This window comes from Sardina pilchardus, chromosome 2 (genome assembly GCF_963854185.1).
Source record: "Sardina pilchardus chromosome 2, fSarPil1.1, whole genome shotgun sequence".
Lineage (NCBI taxonomy): Eukaryota > Metazoa > Chordata > Actinopteri > Clupeiformes > Clupeidae > Sardina > Sardina pilchardus.
Window position 1 is genome coordinate 31,721,526 of NC_084995.1, and position 26,035 is coordinate 31,747,560.

At 43.8% G+C, this 26,035-nt stretch overlaps 3 protein-coding genes across 5 annotated transcripts in view; 2 read left to right on the forward strand and 1 right to left on the reverse strand.

Annotated features, from left to right (window-relative positions):
* Window positions 1–13,857, forward strand: part of spidr (scaffold protein involved in DNA repair) — a 48,654-nt gene extending 34,797 nt beyond the window's left edge. Inside the window, exons 11-20 of the mRNA XM_062527120.1 lie at window positions 1,352–1,510; window positions 4,009–4,096; window positions 5,251–5,388; window positions 5,715–5,774; window positions 9,016–9,253; window positions 9,664–9,807; window positions 11,536–11,629; window positions 12,064–12,178; window positions 12,676–12,729; window positions 12,954–13,857. Of these exons, the coding sequence (XP_062383104.1) occupies window positions 1,352–1,510; window positions 4,009–4,096; window positions 5,251–5,388; window positions 5,715–5,774; window positions 9,016–9,253; window positions 9,664–9,807; window positions 11,536–11,629; window positions 12,064–12,178; window positions 12,676–12,729; window positions 12,954–13,067 (1,204 nt within the window). The 3' untranslated portion in view covers window positions 13,068–13,857. The remainder of the gene's footprint in view (window positions 1–1,351; window positions 1,511–4,008; window positions 4,097–5,250; window positions 5,389–5,714; window positions 5,775–9,015; window positions 9,254–9,663; window positions 9,808–11,535; window positions 11,630–12,063; window positions 12,179–12,675; window positions 12,730–12,953) is intronic.
* Window positions 13,858–14,445: 588 nt separating this feature from the next.
* cebpd (CCAAT enhancer binding protein delta) lies at window positions 14,446–15,881 on the reverse strand. The gene has a single exon (XM_062527131.1). The coding sequence runs from the start codon at window positions 15,637–15,639 to the stop codon at window positions 14,767–14,769; it is 873 nt and encodes a 290-aa protein (XP_062383115.1). The 5' UTR covers window positions 15,640–15,881; the 3' UTR covers window positions 14,446–14,766.
* A 1,194-nt stretch (window positions 15,882–17,075) lies between these two features.
* On the forward strand, window positions 17,076–25,563 carry mcm4 (minichromosome maintenance complex component 4). 3 transcript variants are annotated; one of them, XM_062527142.1, is made up of 17 exons: window positions 17,076–17,176; window positions 17,845–17,926; window positions 18,096–18,248; window positions 18,503–18,666; window positions 19,005–19,106; window positions 19,393–19,488; window positions 19,795–19,890; window positions 20,007–20,145; window positions 20,690–20,910; window positions 21,741–21,861; window positions 22,150–22,409; window positions 23,099–23,464; window positions 23,698–23,825; window positions 24,148–24,355; window positions 24,599–24,827; window positions 25,004–25,137; window positions 25,300–25,563. In XM_062527142.1, exons 2-17 carry the CDS (start codon window positions 17,866–17,868, stop codon window positions 25,390–25,392), a joined length of 2,571 nt encoding a protein of 856 aa, XP_062383126.1. In that variant the 5' UTR covers window positions 17,076–17,176; window positions 17,845–17,865; the 3' UTR covers window positions 25,393–25,563. The 3 variants fall into 3 exon arrangements, with proteins under 3 accessions (XP_062383126.1, XP_062383135.1, XP_062383141.1); XM_062527151.1 differs by lacking the exon at window positions 17,076–17,176 and adding an exon at window positions 17,190–17,209; XM_062527157.1 differs by lacking the exon at window positions 17,076–17,176 and adding an exon at window positions 17,558–17,576.
* The last annotated feature ends 472 nt before the right edge of the window (window positions 25,564–26,035 follow it).

The window sequence follows — 26,035 nt, forward strand, 5'->3', positions numbered from 1 at the left end:
TTGGATTTGAAATTGCTCACCACTCCAGGCCTCGTTCCCCCCTTTGTGGTAGCATTCATTCCTCGAAAAACTTTAAACAGATTATGTGGTTGCGAGATGACAACTGCGAATTTGCAGCCATCAAATGTCGGATAGCCACTGAATGTCACTACTGATTAACTTAGAAGACTGATTGAACTGTATGTTTCACTCATGGACACAAGCAGAAATCAAGTTGTCACTCCCAAGCATGCAGTAGTTACAATCATGCCATTGTTTTAATACTTGTAAATGTTAAGAGTACCATTGATCCTCCCGATGTACTGCAGTTTATTCTTGGAGACTGTTGTGCACTTTGGAATGGCTTGATGTACTTTACCGGGTGTGTCATTCTTGACTCAGGGAGAGCTCCTGTGATAGGGTGTTCTCTGAATGCTGCTGCTGCCTGAAAAACCAACAGTCTGGTCAAAAGAGACGTCGAATTCCATGTTCTTGTATTTTCATAATTATATTGTTATCTTTGAGAGCATTCTTTTTGTCCTTCTTTGGTCTGCTCCTGTGGGGTTTTTTTTGCTGGTTTAGTGTCATTCTGATGCAGTGCAGTGCTGTACATGGATTTCTGTGCCGGGGGGCTAATTCTCCCATAATGACGGACAAGGTCTCATGAAGGTGCTGGGCGAACAGTTCATAAAGCCATCCGCAAAGCAAAGCCCCTTCATACCTTTTGTCTTGCTGACATTTCTGTTTCCAAGGTTCAGGGTTTGGAATGCAGCTCTCTAGGCCAAGGGTTACCCGCTCCCCTCCTCCAGGGGCTCCAGGGTGACTCTGCACGACGTCTCCAGCCTGGCTCCACGCATGGCGGCCCAGCGCTCCACGCCCGCTGAGCTCCGGCTGGAGCATGTCCACAAGATAATATTTCAATCAGTTACTAATTACTCTTCTGCGGACCAGCGGATTCTTCAGTAGTCAGCCAGCCAGCCAGCCAGCCAGGCAGAGTGGATAGCTGCCTTTTGGCTTGCCTTAACCCAGGGCAAGGGTTTCCACATTGTTAACTTACCGTCAAAAAGCTTAGTGGGAAACTCCACTGCTCTGATTCACAGATTTCAATGTGTGATGACAGGCTAGCACAAATCACCAGCACGGTGCCTTTATATAAACAAAAGACATTTGACGTCAGAACGTTTTTATTACAACAGGAATGTGAATAGAGATACACCTCTACACCTCAATATTTGTTTATTAGAGCCCATATTTCATTTCCTCCTTTTTTTAAGCCATTGTATACAAATTGACTCATGTTAACCCACACATGCGGTGAAGTTGACTACAATTGCCTCTTTGTGTGTGTGTGTGTGTGTGTGTGTGTGTGTAGGTTGTGTGTGCTGGTGCAGGATGCCTGGGGCATGTTCAGCGAGGTGCAACTCCAGGCCCTGTCCTCAGAGGAGCAGTTCCAGCTCCTCGCCCGGCAGTGGGAAGGCCGGAGCTGCCAGCTACAGGGGGTGAAGGTGCTGCAGCGCGTCACCAGGGACAGGTGAGAGAATGGAGGTGACTGTTGATAACACGCATGTACCACACACACACACTCAGACCAGGTGAGTTTGTGGACAGGTGAGAGAATGGAGGTGACTGTTGATAACACACGTACTGTACCACACACACATATTATTCAGACCAGGTGAGAGAATGGACGTGACTGTTGATAACACACATGTACTGTACCACACACACATATTATTCAGACCAGGTGAGTTTATGCATGGCACAGTCCCTCTCACAAAACATGAGATATACTATGAACAAGAATGATTTAAGGAAAATGGGTAATTATATGCTTTATATATACACACACACACACACACACACACACACACACAGACTATGCTGGTTTGACGTTCGCAGTTCCTGATGAGCCACGTTCACTTATGGCATGTGGACGCTCCTGATCCTCAGAAAGGGCTTTTGACACGCAGTGTATCACTGTTGTCTGGACTGTGTGTCTCTCCTCTTCAGTGGCTGTCTGTTTCAGACAACACAATGCAACATTTCACTTGTTTTTTTGTTTTGTTTTTTGAATGAATGAATGAATCTTGTACAGTTTGTTTGGATACCTCAACTTATCGCCACCATTATCAGTAGTAAGAGTTAAAGAGTGCGTCATTAATCAATGGGTCATTGACCTGAAAGACATAAAACAACTATTCCTGCAGGAGTCCAAAGTACATTGATAGATTGCAAATGGGTGTCACACATAAATGTGTGATAGTACTGTCTTTGCTGTGATTGATAGGATCTGTCATTGTTTTAACTAGTACGGGTTAGAAGAGCTGGTGACCAGGGGATAAAAGAGCAAAGAGAGGATCTCAGTGAAGACCAGAGGAAGACCTTGCATGCTGCGTTTGCGCTCCTTTTGTCTTGGCATCATGGCAGATGATCTCGTGAATGGAAATGTTTACCTTAACTAGAGTGCAAAGTTATGTAGAATGTGTTTGAGAGGAAAGGTTAGAAAAACAGTAAATCTTGTATTTTTCCTGATCCAAGTCCAGGTTTTGGAACTTAACCGAAGTTATAGAAACTTTGTAAGGGCATTCATTTTGTTCTACTGGTACAAACGCACGCACACATGCATGCACCCACCATTAATTATGTGTGTGTGTAATGATTTTTTTAAATTTTTTTTAATAAATTTTACAGATCATACTTATAAGACAGTAAGTTTAACTGAAGTTCTTTTTAGAAGAGAATAGGTCAGCGAGTTGTTTTTGCTGCCCAACCAGCCAAGGTTGTAGAGCAGGTTCTATGGTGTTGGCGTCGGAGAAGGAGAGAACGAGAGTACTTGAGCTGTGGAACTGGTTCTGAACAATGGCTCCATCATATCACCGATCAACAACGAGTCTGCCCATGTTAAAGACTCAGTTTTCAGCAAACGTACCCAAACAAGTTGCTCGACTAAAAGAGTGGAGAGTTTAGCACCAGGATTTGCTAGATTTCTCTTCAGTTCTCTTTTTCCCCCCTCTCTGTTGCTGTGGTTTTTGCTGCGGTTTGATCCCCGATACCTTTGTTCCCTTTTACGCTTGTGACATCTGGCAAGTCACCATGTTTTATTTTATGTTTTGCTTTCTTGAAGGACTTTTCACATCCATAAGTGCATTCTGAAGCTATTTATTCTCATTTTAGTGCCTGGCATTTAAGGTTTTAAGAAAACAGTCTAGATAGATATAGGATAGCTACTATCTTATATAGTCAAGGGTGAATACTAAATTATAAATGCTGTAAATTTGTTGACATTGACATTTTGAATCTCAAGAACATCAATAAAGGCAGTGCCAAAAAACGACATTTATAGGGCTCAGAGAAGGAACGTGTCAAACTGCTTTTTATGAATCTTGTGATTTACAGGTTCCATAGTGCAGTTAATGAGCTATTGTACTGCGCTTCATGCCAAAACATGCCAACGATTGCAGAGCCAAGCTTTCCATCCTATTATTCTATCCATTTTAGTAAGTTAGCAAGTATTCTTACTGTCCTCTTTTTCCCTGCTCCAAATCTAGTGTATTGCCACAAGCCTCACCTCTCTTACCTGCCCTTACAAAGAGTAAATGTTTGCTGCAGCTTTGCTGCAAACTTGTGGGTGATTTTTGGGAAACAAATGAATCCACTAGAAAATATTGCCAGAATGTTGGCCGCTATAGGCAAATTTCCAGCAAAGTTCTGTCATCAACAAGAAGTTTGTCACTAGTGGCAAATGTCTTTGCCAGGGATTTGCCACCACACTTAACCAATAACGACAAACTTTCAGCGAACTTCTGGTGATAAACTAAATTTACATATGACATTGCTACAAATTTGCTGCAACATTGCCAAAAGTTCACCGCAACTGTTTGTCTAATATGCATAAATGACCTTGCTGCAAACTTGCAGCAACTCTTCGCCAGAAACCTTACATTTCTGCAAGGGTGGACATGCACATGCAAGCAAGCAAACAATATCTGTTCCTAATAAGTGTGTTTTTCTCTTTTCTCATGTCATCAGATGTGCTCCTCTCTTCAGTCTGATTGACAGCCTGTGGCCTCCCACTCTGCCCCTCAAAGTGCATGGAGACTCTCTCAGCTGCGAGGAGGTATATTCATCTCCGCCCTAACTGCAAACAGTCAGAGAGAGAGAGAGAGAGAAAGAGAGAAAGCAAAGAAAGAGAGTATGAAGTATGACGTTCAAAAGCAGGAATGGCAGAGTAGATAGCAAACAGTCAGAATTCACATTCAGTTGTTGGGTCAGCATTGTTTCATTGCACAGGTGTGGGCCATGAAGGTATTTAGTAGTCATCTTAGTCAGGGGGTTCAATAATTCCACAAATTCTTCTCCAGTCAGTCCTCTATCTCACTTCCTGTTGAGGCTGCCAGAGTCTGTAGTCATCTGGTGTGGCATGTTAATGATGCATGTCACCTGTCTGAGTCGACCAGTTCTGCACGGAGGACAAAAAAGCATGGTAGCTCATGCTCATGGTGTGTTAGAATACACTTGAGATTATCCTTGTGTAGGCTATTCAATAATAGTTGCTCTTACATTGTTAAATCAGGTGTATTTACCAGATGAAGAGTGAGTTCATTGCTGAGGTTCGGTCAGGTAAACAGAAAAGAGCTATGGTAAAGTAGAGCAGGCTGCCCCCCAGAAACAGGCTTTAGGCCCCTCGATATATGTGTTATGTGTTGTCATTTAAGAATGAGTAGTGCTCAGGGCTTTAAGTAATTATTAGTAAGTAAGTATTTAGCTGTTCTTGTTCTTGGTCTTTCTCATATCATTTACAAGTGATCAACACCTGTATGGAAAGACCTAAAGTCATTCACAATGACATACATTTTTCACCTCCAGAAGGCAAGTATTCCAAATAGTGAGTGTTTAAAGAGGAAAGTGGGAATTGAGATTACATGATGCAGTTAATATTATATCATACTTAACCTAAATAGCTAGCTCCCTGACTAAGACAGGCGGTTAAGCAGCTACCCATTGACTGAGGTTTACCATTTTTTAACCTTGCATTTTTAGGAGCGGTGCATAAATACGCAAGGCGCGTTGCAGTGGTCAAGAAGATGCATCGTTCCATAGAATTTGAGTGCCTGGAGGTGGAAAATGTGTGTCAGTGTGAACACTCCCTTTAGGGTCCACAGCCCCTCTCTGCTCAAACGGTTTGGTCCTCTAAAGGAGGACATGTATCCTAAAAGCACTCCTCAGTGTGGTTTCAGCATGTGGTTTTGGTATTTTTGCTATGTGTCACAGAACAGCACTGCTGCAGCGGCTCCCAGCTTCTGTTACCGTCTCTCAGGCAATGAGGCGTCCGTGGCGGTGAGTCAGGAGATGCCGCTGTCTCTCCTTTATCAGCCGCCTGTGATGCTCAGCCTACGGGAGATACTACAGGTAGATAACTTGCCTTCAAGCAACAGGCCCCAACACACCAACACACACACACGTACACAACACATACACAACACATACTCGTTTCTTCATGTCAGTCACTCAAGCAGCCCACATGGGGAGGGAGTTTGAGAAATATCCCTTCCTCAGCATACACTATAGTCTATGGTCACATATTATTCCAGTTTAGTTCAATACTTTTTAAATTAAAAACTGTATTAAAAAGTATATAGGTTTTATCAAAGCTTTTCCTGATAATTCCTTTTTATTTTGCATTATTCAATGTGAAATTGCAACCTACATTGTAGAATGTCATCTTTTCTTATCAGGGTGGAAAAGAAGGTGATCGCTATAGCTTCACAGCAAATGTTGTGTTCAGACGTTTACAGGTAAGGCCACCCAAAAATGTTTTGCACGTGTATTGGCTGCAAGTGTTGCAGAGTGTCAGAGTTTCATGATAACCCATCTGCGGTTTCATATCTGGAGGCAGGTTTTTTAACGAGAGCAAATCATGGTCAGAGGAAACTGCGCTCCACATGTACTTCTCACTTCATGAAGGGAGGAGTTGTGAATAGCTGTGGGTTGTCAGGGCAACTTTAATGGAAATATATAATGTTGAGGCTTACAGATGTGATTTGATGTGACTAAAACTGATTCCATCAACATTGGTCGTATTAGACCCTGTGAGAGGTAATCCGACTCTCTCCAGTGAATTCATTATTTGACTCCCCATTTGAACTGTCAAAATGAGCTTGAAACAGTGGGTCGAAATCTAGCTATGAATTGTCAGACTGTCATCGCAATTGCAAATCCAATTGATGGCATGTTTGAAGATTCAAAACTTCTACTTTAAGTGAAGTGTGTTTTTTTTTTTCCGCTTATCAGTGTTTTTTACTTTCTGAATGCCAGATGCACGCTTGCACCACCTGCAAACTTTTTCTGTACCAAAACCTAAATTCAATCAAGAGACTTGTGTAGAAGACACTGACCCTTTCAGTTTGTGATGGACTCTTATGCTGTTTCTTGCTCTAGATTTGCGACATTTTCCAATGGCAGCAGTTAGTAAAAGAGATAGGCATGTACAGCTAAATAACATCTCTCTCACTCTCTGGAGACAGAGATAAGCAATAGAAACTTTGCAGATTCTGTACTCTGGAGTCCCCCCTGATATGAATAGGATATTAATTCCACTGAAGCTTGTCTCAGCATCAGGCCATATGTCCTCACAACACTGTGTAGCTGTGAGATGCTATCTCCTCTCTCTAAAAGATCGTTAGATCATTAGCAGAGATCTAGCATACTTTTCTTGCATTTTTTTTTTTGTGCCACGTTTAGTGTTTATATAAAATCCGTTTTGTGAGGTGGAGGCAAAAGAATGCATGCGTGCGGAATGTTGAACACTACTGTACATATGCCAAGTTTTTTCTTCTGTCTTTCTTTCTTTCTTTGCTTTATTCTCTGGTAGGTTAAAGGAATAAGCCCCGAGTCCTCTGTTGGGTGGCGGTAGATTGTTCTAGCATTTTGACTCTGGAACAGACTGGCTGTTATCTTTGCCATTGATTCCAAACATGTTTACCCTTTGAACTCTTAAAGATAACTAGAGCAGTGGCTCTAACACGTAATGCACACACACCTTTTTTTATCATTAACCATTTCATATTTGTCTTGAATGGATTGGTATTGTTCTGAAAAAAGACTGGGGTGGTGAATTGTGCATTATTTACAGAGGTATTATTTAAATCAGGATTCCTTTGCAGTGTGACCAGATTTGGTCAGCGGGAAATTCCACCATGAAAAATGACACGTCTTTCTCAGGTTGCTTTCTTTCTTAGGTTACGTTCTTCCTCCGTCTGACTTAACCTCCCCTCTTATTTTCTACATGCCAGGGAATCCATTTACTATCAGATAGAGACAACATTCTAATGTAGCTCTGTCATTTTAATACCTTAAGTGTCTGTTCTTCTTGTCACGCAAAACAATAGCTGTTCTTGGAACGACTTCTGAAACCATAAAAAAGGGGACCTAGCTGGGTATCCATTATCATATGACTTGCATGTACTGCTAGTCCAACCTTGGCAGGGAGGAATCAGTGTTATCATTGTTGCAATGATAACCCAGATTGACCTGTGGGACCTAGATTGTATTGTTACCATCTCAGTGAGAATGGTCACCATCCCTTGTTATTTCCTTGGTCACATGTGTAAGCTTATGTCCATGATCAGGCTAGTAATGTGCACCACTACCAAAACAGTGATTTGGAAGGTGACTGTACTACTAACCTTTGAAAGCAGACTAGCATGATAACCTGATTAAGGGTTGAGGTGCTTTGAAAGCCAAACATCAATGTAGAGCTATAGACAAATTAGATTTGCGTTGATAAACTTTTGTGCATTGTATTCATAGCCAAGATGTAACAAGAGCTGTGAGATCTCTTCAGCACATACTCAGGCTGAAGACTGTGTACTCGGTGAAGTGGGTTTATTCACAGGCTGCTTACACACTTAACACAGAAATCCTGTGCACAGCGGAACACAGGCCGGAGCGCTCTTGCGATATGTCCATCAACAGAACATATTTTCTTAATTTTAACTAAGGTCTCTTGCTCTCGTCTCTTTAACCAAAACTCTTTTCTCAGACACACGGTCTCCTTTGTTGCTGTCGTAGGCAGCTTCCCTGGATCCAGCACACTACTGACAATGAAATGGAGAGCTTCATTAGCTAACTCATCACAGCTGTTTTAATTAACCCACTCCAGGCCTGTTCCCTGAACCAATTACCCTCTACTCCTTCCTGCAACCACACCCTACCAACACACAACATTGTAACATCATCTGAGAGCAATATACTGTATTTTGCACAAGTTATGTAAAGATGTTTATAGTAGTCAGCGTTTCTTCATAAGCATGGAGGGCCATGAAGGACCTCTCCATAGGCAGTAAATATCGCTTTGCTTTGGTACCAATTGCAACTTGCTTACAGTGTACAGTGACCAGACCTTATTTAACATCATTTCTATGATGTTAAATTGATAACCAAAAATGAAATAGATAATGAGGAATGCCAGCTATTTTCCAACATGCAGCTTGGTTCATAATTGATGATCGATGTATAGAGCTATTCTATTCTCTTCCTTTACTAAGTGCTCTTGGTTTCATAAGGGATGCACAGCTATGCTGCTGGCCATACCTGGCACTAAAACCCTTTTACCAGCCATGTCAGTTTGGTTGTACTCTGTCCAGGATGTAGCAACTGAGCATGCCTGCCTGTTCTCCTCTTTGAATGGCCCCTTATTATCATCACTTTCCCCTAATTTAGAGCTTTTATGTGCTCATTGTATAGAAATAAACATGCACCAGTTTAACTGTGCACACACAAACACACACACACACACACACACACACACACACACACACTCACTCACTCACTCACTCACTCACTCACTCACTCACTCACTCACTCACTCACTCACTCACTCACTCACTCACTCACTCACTCACTCACTCACTCACTCACTCACTCACTCACTCACTCACTCACTCACTCACTCACTCACTCACTCACTCACTCACACACACACACACACACACACACACACATCTCACACTCACACTCTTATATGTTATGTGTCAGGACTCTGGTTCAGATGCTGGTGATGCAGAGAACTGGCTGCTCTTTGTGACGGACGCCAGCCTGCAGGCTGAGGAAGAGCCACGGCCAGGCTGCCCCCGCCGGACTCTGACTGTGTGCTTTAGGCCAGCCCACGCGCTCCAGCACTCCGTCAGACAGGCCATCACGGCGACATCTTCATCTTCATCTTCCTCCTCCTGCTGCCTCCTCCTCACCTTCAGAGATGCATTACTACAGCGGGGTACAGTTTGCCAAGAAAGTGCATTGGATTACAGTTACAGACTCTAAAGCCTTAAATTAAGCAATAAGCCCCGAGAGGCCGTGCTTTATACTGTATAATCGAACAGTTTAGGGGCGTTGTTAGGTCTTGCTGCAAGTGATTTATCAGCCTGAATTACTTTGTTTTGAGTCGTCAATACTTAATTCTATTTCGGACGTGGTCTGTTTGCGAGCACTGCTGGACAGTTCACGTGAAGTTGAATTTACACAGGCCCATGAACCCAAAACTATTTTGTTAATTACTCTCCATCAAGACGTACAAAATCTGATTCTTTTAATCACTGAATAGCACACTGGAGTCGATTGCTGTTACCCGTTGATCAACATCTCTTCTTGTATTGAGTGTAACACGACACTGCTCTCCCTCCTTAGGTTGTATTGTTTGTTTGGAGCAGACCACTGTCAGGCTAGCCGGGGCACCAGAAGACATCCTGCACCCAGACCCTCTCCCAAAGCCACTTCGACTGGACCAGCTGGGCCCGGAGACGCCGCCCAATACTCTGTGCACACTCACGGGTTAGTGCATTCCACTCCACTCCCTCCCGGATCGATTTGCACAAGGAACAACTTATCCTGCTAAAGGGAACCAGTTGTTTGTGGCAGTTTCTGTCATTCTTGTGCTTTTGTCTGGGACCTTGTTGTGGTTAAAAGCAAGCTTTTGTCCTTTGCCATAGTCAGTTATTTCTTTTCTTCTTACAGCTCGGCTGTTATTCTTCTCTCTCACAAGGCTGCTCAAATGGTTTCAGTTACCAAATAATGGAGAAGAAGAAAAGACTGATTTATCTTTGTTTCATTTTTGGCCATCATATTTTGTCTCCCTGTGTTGCTTCTCAGTAGCGAAAACTCATATCGATTTCTTTTAAGAAAAATAATTCTTAAAAATGTGCATGTAAGTGTGAAAGACTAAGAAGTGCTGTCACCCTTTGCCACTGTTGGTCTTGTCACCTTCTGACTGAGCTGCCCCGTAAAGGCCCATCCCCAGTGCCAATGATAACTGCGCCGATAAAGGTAGCTCTCTAGAGATATGCGAGGAAGTGAAAGCCGCTCAAAATTACCCTTCGTGTCTGAATGATGCCCAATGAGTTTAAAAGCATTTTCATAGTTATCCCACAGTCTTGTCAGCAGACCACAGTACATCCTTTTATCGTTCTGTACTTGGAACGAAAGCTACAGGTTGGGGTCATGATAGTTTCAGTTAGGGGGGTGTGTACTCTAGGTTCGGGTGAACGAGGGATAGGTTGTTGCCCTTGCGGCTCCGATATGCTTTGCTGATATGGTCTGATCACCGGAGCTGAGAATTTGTATCAAGCACATATTATCTCCTACCAGGTCAGCAAGTTTGCCTGTGCTTGGCTGCGCGCCTTGTTCAGAGCTTTTCTGTATCACAGCCCAGTGTCATTCCTTATCTGTAGGAAATGCTGTATGTTACATAATGTGTGCGTGTGTATGTGTGTGCTTTACGATGATACTTGTCAGATGGTGTCGGCTCAGCTCCTTGGAACGAGCTAAAACTTTATAAGTGGTCGGGGCTGGAGCTCTGAGCGTGACCTCTCGGGGAGAAACGACAGTATTCTGGGAGTGAAACTCTCCAAAACACATTGGCTCCTGCACACTCCTTTTCTTCCCACTCTCTCACGTCGGCCTCCATGCGTTCCACGAAAATGGACATGAATAAAGCTGTCTTGCATCAAAAGAGTCTTGACTGCTAAAACAGACCTTCAGACACCAAGAATGAAATTTCATATCAGATCCAAATTGCTTTTCAGTTCAGCATCGCAACAGGAAGACTTGACTGTACTATAAGCCTTATTTTTACGTGTTTGTCCGATGAGTCACCTGTTAGTTCTTTGTGGTGACCAGGTGAAAAAAGCAGGTAAAGCCACTGCATTGTCCTTTGTGCAGACCAATGCATTATTGTAATTATTGAGTACAGGACAGTGAGACTGTTGGCTTAAGTAAGCTCTCTGGTGTTTTTATGATTTCATCCGTGTGGCTTCTATCTAGACTAAGCAGGTGTGTGGTGCTGCATAACTGTCTATTTTCTTAAAGTGAGAGAATAGAATAGAATACAATAGAGATGTATTGTCATTGCACAGAATACAATGAAATTCAGTGCAGTCATGCACTGAACTCATTAAAAAAGGTAGCATAATAAATGGTCAGTAAATAGATAGATAAATAGTTACATATTTTTTCTTTATTTTTCCTAAAGTGAGATTCACCTCTCTGTGTCCCTCTTGCCAGGTGTGGTTGTAGGTGTGGATGAAGAGACGGCATACTCCTGGCCTGTATGCAGCCTGTGTGAGAGTGAGCGTCTGGAGAAAACTCTGGCCATGCAGTGAGTACTTACCACTCGCCACCCACTGAACTGCAGTGCAAGGCACACTCTCCCAGCAGCGCTAAGGTTTAATGCTAATCTGTGTCAGATTACTGCTGGCAAGACTTTCAGTTAGAGAGATCATCCTTGCTTCTTAACCTCTGTCATACTGACTCACCAGCCTTTTGCAGTCGTGTAACTAATCTCCTTGAGGGTAATCCGCAGGCTTATACAGTGAATGGTAACTGGCTTCAATATATAGATGGATATTTTCTTCTGGAGTTTGTTTCCTCTGGTAATAATGTTGCAGGGAAGTCAACTCCTGCATGAACTAGCAGTATGTTTTGTGCATCTTCTACCGATGGGTAGAAGAGGAGCAATCAGTCATGTGTGTACCTTGCTCAAAAATATTTTGATATTATAAAATATTTTGAAATATTTTGGTCTCTTACCAGGGAAAGTTTTCTTTGTACTGTTTGTGGGGCAGCAGTAGTCAAACCCATTGTCAAGATGCAGCTTGAAGTGTTTCTAAATTGTCTGTCTCTAAGTGACTGCACCATCAAAATGAAGGTAAGGCTTGTTACTTGATTAACTCTGCAAATAATATGTGCAATATACTGTAGTTGTTTGGCTTTGTAAATGCAACACCATGCAAAGCAGGAAGACTAGGCAGCATAATTTCAGAGACAAGAAACTGAATCTGACACGATCATTATCACTTTTTTGAAAATAAATTCTATGACTTCTTCCCCTTGTCTGTGATAAGACACTGTGAAGTTCATTGTCCACGTGGGCCTGAGTAAAGCGAGTTAGTCAGGAACCAAAAGCAAAGCAAAATTATAATGGTACTGTCTGTGATATGTTTTTATTTTAGGAAATTCACAAAACTCAACATTTTCATAAGGCAGTTAAAAACTTCAGAGGAGTGAACCGATTTGATTAATTATAGTGCACTCCTCCTCGGAAAAAAAAATGGATTTCAGACATTCCTCATAGAGCCTTTGATTACTTTTCTCTGGATGTAGTGATAACATCTCTAAATGCTCTCCATCATTTCTGTTCTCCAGCTGCAGCAGAGAACGATTGATTCCATTCTGAGCTCATTGGGGGGCGATCCAGAGGTAGGTGTCGTGACTTGACACTTGACACCTGTTTCACGTGTGAGAGTGACTGTGCATGTGTAGCACTGGATTAGGCCGACAAATTCCCCTCAACTCCCACACCTCTGATTCCTAAAAATTGATTAGTGAGAAAGAGACCGACATATAATTTGATGTGTCTGGTGAAATGACAGTAATTCCATTTTCCTCGCTTGCTCTTACTGACTTGTCTGTTTGGCTGACAGTTCTACGAGGTGGAAAGCGTTCTGGGAAAGGAGGTGGGCCCTGTGAGTGCGTATGTGCGAGTGATCACCAGGACCCCAGGACTGTGGGTGGGCCTGGAGGAAGTATGCCTTTGACAAGACGTGGTGGGCAGCAGCTTGGACAGCCATCAGGCCCCAGCCCCCAGTCCCGGCATGGACACCCATCACACCACTGGCCATGATCCAGCATGGACACCCATCACACCACAGGCCCAAGACCCAGCATGGACACCCATCACACCACAGGCCCAAGACCCAGCATGGACACCCATCACACCACAGGCCATGATCCAGCATGGACACCCATCACACCACAGGCCCAAGCCCTGTGTTCCCTGGCGCTCTAGGAGTATGTGTTGCCACTGCTTTCTTCTGGTTGTGTTGTGTGTTTGGAGAGTCATGTTGACACCAACTGGCATGTGCTACATTAGCATGGTGAACAGGGTTAGTAGAACACTTCGAGTATGCCTGAAAGGACATGGTTGGCTCAAGTAGCATGCACAATCCACAAGTGTGTGCACAAAAATTTGTCTTGAGAAGTACTGGGGTTGTCGAACGCTGATGTCAATTCCATTTGACTTGGAGCCATGAAATCAAATGACCCTCTGACACACTCTGGAATGACGAGGTGCTGCAAAGTCAGCTGTAAAGCCATTCGACGGACAAATTTAGCAACCATGTGATGGGTTCTACTTCCGTCAACACAATGACGGCGCATCTGCGTTTGGTATAGAGTCCTCTGGATGGCACTAAAACAATGTGAGACCTTGGGATATTTTACATTTTGTACCTACCTCGTTGTGTATATAGGATTCAATTGGTCCCTAGTGTATACTGATCTACTTGACAAGAATTTCTGCATTTGTTCAATAAAGAACATGATCTTCTGAACTGACATGGTTGGTTGATTTGTCTTTGTATGTGTGTGTGTGTGTGAAGGGGATATTCACATCCACTGAATATTTCACAGCTGTCCTGAGGTTTGCATTTAAAATATAACTTTTCTAGTTTATTTCACCATGACTTTGGAGGTTGTTTATCTTTGCACACAAACTTGGCATGAATCACTACTAGAGCTGTGTGCAAATGAGTCCTGCTGGCCACTTCTGTGTCAGTGTACCAGCAAACTGTGCCAACTACACTGAAAGACCACCAGCTTCTTAACGTGTGGGTCAGATGCCTTATAGTCCAGTTGCTATTAACTTTTTTATAATCCAGTTACTATTCATTGTTAGAAAAACTGGGGAAATTGTAATGAAACTTGACTCTTAAAGGATGATATAAAACTTGGACTCTTGGACATATTTTGGTGTGTACCATTCCATATAATTCAGTTTGCACTGCTAGTTTTAGCTCTTTTCAACATGTCACAAACAGGCACTGCTACATACTTTAAATTTTACCTTGAGAAGGCTGTGCCCCTGAACACTCCCCTCCCCCCTCAGACTCTGAACTCACATTGACCAGCCCGTGCTTCAAGATTTCAAGTCATTTTATTACAGATTTCACAGATTTCCCAACTTTTATACAAACCATATAAAAATTTTAAACATGCTCTGGCATTTGTAAGAAGTTTGGAATAAAAAAAATGTACCATGACAAATATATGAAGTTTGAGAATAATTTAAAAATAGAAAAATTCAAAAATATATATATATATGTGGCAGCATAGACTGTGATAGCCATATTTTCAGTGTCAAAAATCATCTGGTGTAACTTATGTACAATTGCTACAGAGAATATGTCCATTGAGGTATATTTTTCAGTTCAGAGTCTCTATGGCAGGACTCAAATGTCACCGACTGTCCACGGGCAGGGTCGCCCCGAAAGAGGAGGTGGGGAGCTGCTTGAAGAAGTTCCTCAAGCTCGAAAGTTCGCGAGTTAGCTGCTCAATTGTTTTGTGCAGACGATCATTCTCCGAACCCAGTTCAAGCATCTTTTGCTGCATGTCCAGGTTGCGCATCTTCGCCTTGTCCCTGCTTTTACGCACAGCGATGTTATTCCTCTCCCGTCTCTGGCGATACTCTGGACTGTATCGATCAAGGTTCTTTTTACCCTTGTCTTTTCCCGATTTTCGGGGGCTGCCTCCGATGGAAAGGGGCTCTGGCGTAGTTGGTGGGGTGGGCTGTCCTGTGTGCAGGGTCATCGATGTCTGCGCACAATTTTCTATCTGCGAAGGGAGCGATGAAGACATGTCGCTGTCACTCCAGTCTGGCTCCTGTTTGATGGGCGCGCTGAACACACCTTTCTCGAAGCTCTCCGGCATCCTCTCCAAGTCCTTTTGGATGCCGACGCAAAATGAGCTGGTTGTCAACAGCGGGTGACTGGACGGTGCATTGGGCAAGCAGAAGTCCACTTTCTCTTGCTTCACAGTATTGTTGAACAGATCTGCAAACAGCTCGTCGTTGCAGAGTTCCAGGTTGGGTACCGACGACATCGAGTCAATGTACGAGCTGAAGTCAATAGCGCTCTCGTCGTCGTAGATGGCAGGCGCTGTGCTCAGCTCGACCATACTCGTGTCCTCCCCCATCCCATCACCTCGCATGGTTTTACAGTCTCCGGGGACACTGCTCAGTTTATTGTCGTAGAAATTTGCAGGCTCCATCGCCCAACTCATATTGCATGGTGAAGACACGCACTGCGAATCCAGGTTGTATATGTCACACATGAACGCAGCTGGCCTCTCGAAGATGTTTGGATTACTTGTTGTCAGGTAAAAACAAAAAAGGGCCGGATTAATGCTGTCAATTAGGCTACTATGTCTTTCGACAGCTAGGCTAAACACTCGGCGTCAAATCACTGGTGTTCCCTTGGCCTAGGTAAATCCTGTTTCCAGTTTTTGAGCTTGTCAAGCTTGTTTAGGTCAAGTGTCACTGCGATCTCGCTTCTCTGAAACAACCTGTGGCTTGCTCAGTGAATTTGTATGCCCTCCTCTGCCTACGTCAGCTCACCACCCCTTCTTTGACAAGCCAGTGAGGTCCGTGACGGTCACATGGTGCTTCTCCACTCCTATTTGAGGAGAGCAGGGTGTGCACACACCTCCCACTACTACGACTAGAATGTTGATGGGACAAGTTGGAACTACTCTGCTTTTATAAACAACCGTATGTGCTTTCTTCTGTCTGACTGTTTGCTCAAGACAACCCACACCTTCCAGACATAAGCAAAATGCCACAATCAGTCAACAAGAACAGAGCCGATGTTGATTGACCTAATCAAAACTAAATCAATACATTTTACATCTGGATGCATAATGCAATATGTTCTATTTCTTATAGACCTAGGATTGTAGCCTACTGGATATGCTATTGGATAAGGACGTATTTCGCGTAATATTACAATTGGCAGTTGAAAATCATATTGATATTGAAAACATGGTTTATTGTGATCTTACCAAATGAATGTATCAGGCTACTCCATTTAATTTCAAAGGCAATAAATCATAAGACAACGTATGGGTCACCGTGCTCCACACGTGGAGAACATCGTCTTGTGTTTTTCCAGTCGGAATTTCCCGGAATGTATACTAAATCGGATCATGTACGCCACCCAGCGGTTAAATCAATAATGTACCGGCGCGCTCTAGTATGCGGTCTGCTGATTGCATGAGGTGCCGTCTACATCAATAGACAGTAAAAGCAAAACGTCTGGTCTACATACGTAGATGATATCAAGAATTCATAAACGATTATATGTAGACCTTTATACTTAAAGTAAGTGAAAGCATTTAATCTCGTGTCGACCACACACAATATGATTGGATTACGACGCGTAAAATTCCACCCCATATGGCACCAAAATATCTATCCAAGTTGCGCTCTATTTGCCATGTCGCCATCTAGCGTAGGCTTTAGGTGTGAAAGATTTATTTTTTTGTGTTTGCCGCGAGTTTGTTCGGTGATACCAATTGGTGCGGGGGGTTCAGTTTCAAGATATCTACAACAAATGCAAAGATCACGCAGATGACATGCGACAACATACCGCATATTGTGTTGCTGTATATTGTGTTTACTGTGTCTAAGTAAATATAATCATTATGCAGGATCTAACAGTATTGTGTTAAAGTGTGCACTGCGCTGGATCGCCATTACAGAAAAATAAGAACGCCCGAGTGTCATGATTGGTGTAATTCTTCGCGGGAAATTTGCGTCACTGGGGCGATTTCGCGCCAACTTCATTGTCCTCGAAGAAGAACATTGGAGCAGGTGAGACATGTGTAACGTTATTGATATGTTTTGGTAAATTGCAGGCGCTTTACTATTTCATACACTTATCGTTGTGTGATGCATATATGTGTTCTATTAAAGGTCTCTAAACTTGTATAGAAAATAATCTCATATTTTTGATGCATTCGATAATTATTGTTTGATGGCGTTAACGTTAAGAGGTTAGCATGGTAAAGGCAGCCATGATCTGACTTAGCGTTAAATTAACTTGCTGGAAAAGACTATGCGTGTGCTTGCTAGATATCTCACTTTTCATTTAAGTGCCCAGAATATATATCGTTATGTTTTGTATTAGCAATTTCGCTTTATTGGACGAGTGATTAAGATACTAACACGAGAAGCCTCCAATAAGAAATCTTTACATCAGCTGCCTTTGTTGGTAAACGTTTCCTTTTGTAGTCTACCAAGTATTTTAACGATGTCAACATTCACCTCAACGTCAATGTTAAGATATAGAGAAACATTTAATTGACGGTGCTTTGTTGACCGACATCGATTGAAAGACTTAACGCAACTATACTGTCATTGTATCATTTTCAGCGACATTATGTTGATCGTATGACGGTATAACGTCTGCATTATTACACGGATTGCATCGTTGTGTCGTTTTGTTAATATGTTTTCTTGCTTTTCGTGCTTGTCTTTAGAAAAAATAATTCGTGCTCAAGATGTCTTCGCCAACTTCAACACCAAGTCGCAAGCGGGGAAGAACCAGCAATCCCTCAACACGTATGGCCTTCTCAAACCACTCTCAACTCAATTTTAATCTTGCTACTGGAGAAACAAAACGTTAATTGTATAATTGTTGTGCACTAACAGTGAAATGTCTATAAAAGTTTGAATTGTGTGAAGACCTCAATCGGTCATAATCAAACTCCTCTTTTTGCCATCCATGTAGCTGGCAGTGAGGCCCTGTCCCCTCCCTCTCAGCGGGCCAGGTCCCAGGACACGTCCATCGGGGACCTGCAGCCCATGCCCACCTCCCCAGCCACAGACATATGCAGTCCCAACCCTCAGGACACGTCTCTCTTCTCCAGCCCTCGGCGCTCAGGTATACATATAGCCCCTTAACATAGATACAGAGAGATAGATTAATGCATAGATATAAGTTAATACATATCTACACAGATGGATTAATCGATCCCTCTGTGTATATCTATGCAAATTTGAGGTGTTGCATGCTCAACGCATCTCACCTTGTCAGAATGTTATTGCGCTGCATAAAGTGCATAAAGTGTTTGACATGGGCATCTCATTCAGATCAGCTTCAGCTCACTGAAGGTCTTAATGTCATCTCTCCGTCAGTGCTCCCCAGTGAAGTGGATGTGAGCTCCCCGCTGCTTTATGGGACGCCCAGCTCCCGCGTGGAGGGGACGCCCCGTAGCGGCATCCGTGGAACTCCGGCTCGCCAGCGCCCCGATCTTGGCTCGGTCAGGAAGGCCCCCCAGGTGGACCTCCACTCAGAACCTGTGAGTGCTTCAACCATGCCTGAGTGTGGCCTAAAACTGTTTGTGGAGTTTGGAGCACATGTTGTGTACATTTTAAGAACCGAGATATTTCAATTTATTTCTCAATAAAGATGTATGTTGTGTATGCAAATTCTGCAGACATTCCACACATTTTTACAGTTCTGTTGAATATAGACTTATGCATGGAATATTTTGAAGTTGAGCATGCCCATTAGATTGATGCATACTCAAAGCAATGTCAGTATTGTAACTGGTATTGTATCGTCATTGGTGAAGACATTAGTGCCACCCCAGTGTGATGCAAACTCATTGATGTGTGTGTGTGTCTCTCCTGTCAGCCCTCTGGAGACAATGCCGTGGCCAGCGACCAGGCTGCAGGGCAGAGGCTCGTCATCTGGGGAACTGATGTCAACGTAGGCACCTGCAAAGAAAAGTTTCAGGTATGACCTGTCTATCCTGTGCCCTTGAGCCGTCATGTGTGTTTGAAGACAGCTAAGGGCTCTCTGTGTGTGTGTGTGTGTGTGTGTGTGTGTGTGTGTGTGTGTGTTTGTTTGTTTGTTTATTTTACTCAGTAGCCAGTATTGGCTGACTGAGTAAAGATGTAATGCTTTAAAGTAAATTACATTTTCTAATATAACCGATGTAAAGGAGCCCTGCGTTTTCAACGCAGTGTCGAATTGTAATACATGATGCAGATGTGTGAACGTGGCGCAATTTTTTCTTCAGCGATTCCTGCAGCGCTTCATCGATCTCACCTCCAGAGAAGACGAGAATGCTGGGCTGGATCTCAACGAGCCCTTGTACATGCAGAAACTGGACGAGGTGAGACAAGACTGTACATGAAAGTAAACACAAAGCAGTCAACAAGTGTCTAAGATTAGTTGGTGTAGTGTTTTACCAAAGAGTGTGAAATGTTGTCATGTAGGGCTGAAACAATTACTTGTTTAAGACTAATAATTCGGTGACAACCTCGGTTGAGGTTCTCAGCCTTGATGCTCTGTTTCATCAATTAATTAATTAAAACATTACAATGTGTCCTATATTTTGAGAAATGACGACACGTGCCATAACTGTCAAAAGTCAGGACCTATGTGGTCATATTGTTGAAATGTCTTGTGTTGTCCACAGATCAGCGTTGTTGGGGAGCCCGTGCTGAATGTGAACAGTGGCCACGTGCAGTCGTTTGATGCCGATCTGTACAGACAGCTCATCTGCTATCCCCAGGTAAGACACCCGTTTGTGTCATCTCTGATAGGAACTCCGCTCCACATAATTAGTGACGATGGCAATGGCAGTTAGACCTGGAAGGCTTCTCATGATTTACCCTTGTCTGTTTACAGGAAGTCATTCCTACATTTGATATGGCAGTCAACGAGCTCTTCTTCGAGCGTTACCCAGATTCCATGCTAGACCATCAGATCCAAGTGCGGCCATACAACGCCCTCAAAACCAGAAACATGCGCAGCCTCAACCCCGAAGGTAAACATGCCAGGTGGACTGGGAGGCTGGAAGTGTTATTTTGACACGTGATCTGATAACACATATCTGTTAATTTGGCTGGAGTGAGAAGGTGTGGTCACCTTTACTCTTAAACCCTGTAAACCCTGTTCTTACTCTGTCATAACATGGTTATTTGACATCTGTTTAGAAGCAGGCATCATTCCTTTGCAGACACATTTTGAATATGAAACAGCTGTGAACTTGACAAACATATGAGTTTGCCATTGTTAATAAATGTATGTTTACACCTGTTATGCATTTTACTGTTTTTATGATCTTGTTATGTAATATTATCTGAATGTAACTCTCAAGTTTACTATTGGAACTAATCGTAAAACTGATATATTTAGCCTGAAGTTATGCTCATTCAAGATGTGCAAGATGTGTCTGAAACCAGAGCAACAGCAGTCTTGTTGGTCTAGCACTATCTAGTTCGGGGCCTCAATATATATCTCTCTCTCTCTCTCTCCACCTCCACACTTCTGTCTCTCCCTGTCTGTCTTGCTGACCCTCTCTGTTGTAGACATTGACCAGCTCATCACCATCAGCGGCATGGTGATCCGCTCGTCCCAGCTGATCCCCGAGATGCAGGAGGCCTTCTTCCGCTGCCAGGTGTGTGCGTTCAGCACGCGCGTGGAAGTGGACCGCGGCCGCATCGCCGAGCCCGCCGTCTGCCGCAACTGCAACACCACCCACAGCCTGGCCCTGGTGCACAACCGCTCCGCCTTCTCCGACAAACAGATGGTACGTGTGGCAGAGGGCCCTGTGCCTTCATGCGCTCGTGGTGTCAACAGATGCTAAGCCAGGGGATCAAAGCACTGATTTCAGTTACTAAGGGAGCATGTGCTGTGAAATTTGGGTTAGATGTTTTGTGTGATCTTTGTGTCGCCCCAGGTTATATAAAAAAAAAAAATACTTTGTCAGTAACCCTTGAGCTGAATCTTAAAAGCCATCAGCCTCTAGATATGAATTGCTTTCAGAGTATAACCTTCATATATTCTATCAAGGTAATCCTGTGCTTTAGATTAAGAATATGTGACCCTGTAAAGCGGAACCAGTCGTTTCGGTAAAATTAATTAAATTAAGTTATTGTGCTCACGTGAACGGTCATAAACTAAGCTTTCCAACGATATGTATATCGAGGGTATTACACAAACTATCGCTAAGATAACAGCATCCAAAGTTGACATGGTTCTCCTGTCACGATATGCCAGAAGAGGAGAAATCACCTTTTTAAGCAGCGCGTGCACAACGGGAATGACAGCAAATGTGTTGAATCTTCGCCGGGTTTAACAGTCAAAACGTATGTTTTTCCGTGAAATGCGTTCACGATATGAAACTGTAGACTGTATACAGTCGAATGAGGCGAAAACGTGAAATTCAACATTTTAACCCGGAAGTTTGTTATTGTTGATTTTCTCAAAATAACGTTGTGCGCAAAACGACTGATTTCGCTATGAATGGTCACATATGATCTGTGTGTGTGTGTTCACCTTATTTGTTTGTAGTTGGGCACCAACAGTTTCTATGAGGCTGATCCCCATTCTCACGACGTCTTGCCTGCTGTGTTCTAGATTAAGCTGCAGGAGTCTCCGGAGGACATGCCTGCTGGTCAGACCCCTCACACCACGGTGGTGTACGCTCACAACGACCTTGTGGACAAAGTCCAGCCCGGAGACCGGATCAACATCACAGGTGCGGGAGGAGGGACTGAAGCCGTATAAAACAGCTCTCTTGGCTTCTTGAACCTTTCTTTTTTTTTTCTCTCTCTCCTCAAGAAGTGCTGAGAGTACAGTGAGCCACTTGGGTCTGTTATTGGCTGTATATTGAGTGAAAATAATATTGTACTTGCATGGTGTATTGTAATCTATTGAGTTTATAAATTCAATCAAGTCATTTTAGACTCGGGTCAAGTCATATAAGAGATGAGGATCCTCTCATTCTCCCGTTTCTAAAGCAAGACTTCCCTCCTCTCTGTCGCAGGCATCTACAGGGCCGCCCCGATGCGCGTGAACCCCAGGCAGAGCCAGGTGAAGGCCGTGTACAAGACGCACATCGACGCCATCCACTTCCGCAAGACGGACGAGCGGCGCCTGCACGGGGTGGACGAGGACGGCGACCAGAAGCTCTTCACCGAGGAGCGCGTGCAGACGCTCCGCGAGCTGGCCGGCAAGCCCGACGTCTACGAGCGCCTCTCCTCCGCCCTGGCGCCCAGCATCTACGAGCACGAGGACATTAAGAAGGTCAGTAGGGCCTCTCGTAAAGTCCCACTGTTGGCGTACAGCTCGGGCTGTGTGCCTGAGATAAGATGGAGGAAATGTCATTGGAGACGTGTGGGTGCCTGGCAGGGCTCGACCAGAGACGGTTTATAAAGCGAGACGATTCATATGAGGGTAAATTCTGGTTTCATTGTGACGCAACTGCCACTCCCATTTAGGAGGCAAACGGAGGTATTTCTATGGGAGAAATAAACCTGTAATCAACGGCACCTGCTTCTGCTGATTCTACACCGTTCTAAACCAATTATCTCGTCACTGATCACGCCCCTTTAGGAGGCGGAAGTGGTGCCATTTCATTCCATTGAAAAACACCTTTATGATTCATCTTAGTAACTATACGATCTTTGGCTCGACATTAACGGTAACCCAGTAGCCCCGGGCAACCAAATTATGACAAGTGGCAACCAATTCCTCACTCCTGGTTGCCCCTGTGGCAACCACAACATTGCCCCATTTTTCCTGTGGTTTGATTATTATTTTCATATTTGACCATGCAAAAATCAACATTGAATATTTAGCATTTACAATTATTATTATTTTTTTTAATCAAGGCATTCAGATTTGAGATTATTTGATGGATAGCGTTTTGTTTCAATTTAATTGATCCATTCTGAGTTGAGATAGCTGAAAGATCATCTCTCCGTCTGCCACAGGGAATCCTCCTGCAGCTCTTTGGCGGCACACGGAAGGACTTCAGCCAGACGGGCCGCGGCAACTTCCGCGCCGAGGTCAACATCCTGCTCTGCGGCGACCCCGGCACCAGCAAGTCTCAGCTGCTGCAGTACGTCTTCAACCTGGTGCCGCGCGGCCAGTACACCTCAGGCAAGGGCTCCAGCGCCGTGGGCCTGACGGCGTACGTCATGAAGGACCCCGAGACGCGGCAGCTGGTCCTGCAGACGGGCGCGCTGGTGCTCAGCGACAACGGCATCTGCTGCATCGACGAGTTCGACAAGATGAGCGACAGCACGCGCTCGGTGCTGCACGAGGTCATGGAGCAGCAGACGCTCTCCATCGCCAAGGTAGCGTAAAAAGAACACTGCGTTTTGCGTGTGGCTTCTCTTGTCAAGATGAACATATAGAAAACTGTTTAATATGACTGCTCAAATAGAGTTTTGAGTAGATGTCCAATTTTAGACTGCTACCATTTCTTTTTGATGTTATGTATGTACGGTCATGTTTTGTAAGAATGGCAGAGCACACCTGGCCCACCACATACACACTCTGATTTAGAATTGCTCTCCTTTGGCCATAGGCTGGGATCATCTGTCAGCTCAATGCTCGTACTTCCGTCTTGGCTGCCGCCAATCCAGTGGAGTCTCAGTGGAACCCGAAAAAGACCACCATCGAAAACATTCAGCTGCCACACACACTCCTGTCCAGGTCAGGATCTCTGCTGCAATGACTAGTAATATTTAATTTAGGGTAGTTGCACGTCCCGATACATCAACGACACATCAACAGTCTTATTTCAGTTTTACTGTGTATGTATTTGATCATTTTTGTATGAAGTTCAAGTAGTTTATTGTCATTATATGAAAGTAGGTCATTTGATTTAAATATTTTCTGAAACATTGTAGTGTTTATTCATTGTTAATTGATTGTATTACCGATGTTCCAAAGAGTCTGTAGTATGACATAGTAAGGTAATTGTCTTATAACTATTGGTTTCCTGTTCCCCCCCCCATCACTCTCTTCAATGCAGATTTGACCTCATCTTCCTGATGCTGGACCCTCAGGATGAGGCCTATGACAGACGGCTAGCCCACCACTTGGTGGCGCTCTATTACCAGAGCGAGGAGCAGATCCAGGAGGAGCACTTGGACATGGCCGTGCTGAAGGACTACATTGCCTACGCCCGCACTTACATCAACCCCAGGCTGAGTGAAGAAGCCAGCCAGGCACTTATCGAGGTACTGCAGTGGTCTATTGAGATGCACACAGGAATATAGGTGTTGTGGAGACAGAAATAACCATCTACATTCATGACAACCCTCTTGAGGGAGACTGGGTTGTTGGCTGTCTGTAATAAAGCTCTCTAGGATACATGCCACTGAGGACTTTATTGAAATGATCGCAAGCATTGATTTTGCCATTGATGCGTTCGAGAGCTAAGTTCTTTAGAACTCACAGTTGTCTGTGTCTCCACTCTTAAGGCGTACGTGGACATGAGGAAGATCGGCAGTGGCCGGGGGATGGTGTCCGCCTACCCACGTCAGCTGGAGTCCCTCATCCGCCTGGCGGAGGCCCATGCCAAGGTGCGCTTCTGTGAAAAGGTGGAGACCATCGACGTGGAGGAAGCCAAGAGACTTCACAGGGAGGCCCTCAAGCAGTCAGCAACTGACCCAAGAACAGGATTTGTGGACATCTCTATCCTCACAACAGGTAACATTGACTTACCCAGAGGACACAAAGATGCTTACAGTATGAAAGGCATTGTGTTAGAAATTGCTGTTAAATGTACAGTCTTTGTGTTATTGTATATGCGTATTTCATTATTTAAAATACACCAAATACGTGTTGTGTTAAACAAGTCAGGGTTTCTGTTTGATTTTGAACAGGAATGAGTGCTACTGCCAGAAAGAGGAAGGAGGAAATTGCTCAAGCCCTCAAGAAAATGATTCAGGCAAAGGGCAAGACACCTGCCATGAAATATCAGCAGCTATTTGATGACCTTCGGGGGCAGTCTGAAGCTGTAAGTGGATTGATATTCTCTAACACAATAGTTTTAACATGGCCAGTGGCACTTGATGTTTTACAACCCGAGTCTTGTGCTACCATTAGGAGGGATGGAGAGGAATGTTAATAGAAATAACTCCCTGACTGTTTTTGGTTTATCTTGTTGTTCTTGTTCTAGGCCATCACCAAGGACCTGTTCGACGAGGCTCTCCGAGCTTTGGCAGATGAAGACTATTTAACGGTCACAGGGAAAACTGTCCGCCTGTTGTAAAATAATGCTTTTGTGTGGAGGGAGTGACTATTTTCTTTATGCAAATGTAGTAGCTTGCCCTTGCTGTCTCTGGTGATCTGTTTGGATCTATCTGTTCCTTGTTGAAAATAATGAATGAATAAATACTAGTTTGTTTCCTTTTGTAATGCAATAAAATATATTTGCCATTAACTTGAGTTTGGTCGGTACTTTTGTCACTTGGCATTGGCCCTACAGAAGCTCTTGAACCTTCTAGAACTAGGGAATGTTCAACTAAAGAAAACACAACTTCTATAGTTTTCCAATTTAATCTGTGACTGACTTGCACATTGGTGATGATGGAACAGTAGTGCCTCTGGTAAGTCTGCTGCCTTGCCCGCGCCTAGCTTTCTCTTCGCTGACATCTTGACCTCAGTGGACCATGTCAAATATCAAGCTCCCAATTGCCATTCTGCAGTACAGATAAAATATTGTCGCATTCCGCAGCAGCCTCATACAACCTGTCCTTAATTCTTGAGCTGTCGCAATCATTTATGATAGATGTCAAAGATTGCCATTTTAATTCAATCGAATCCATTTCTGAGGGATTTTCTCCACTATCAACATAATGGCACATCTGCTACATCTCAGTGCAGGTCAAGAAATACCAGTCTGACTTCTCAAC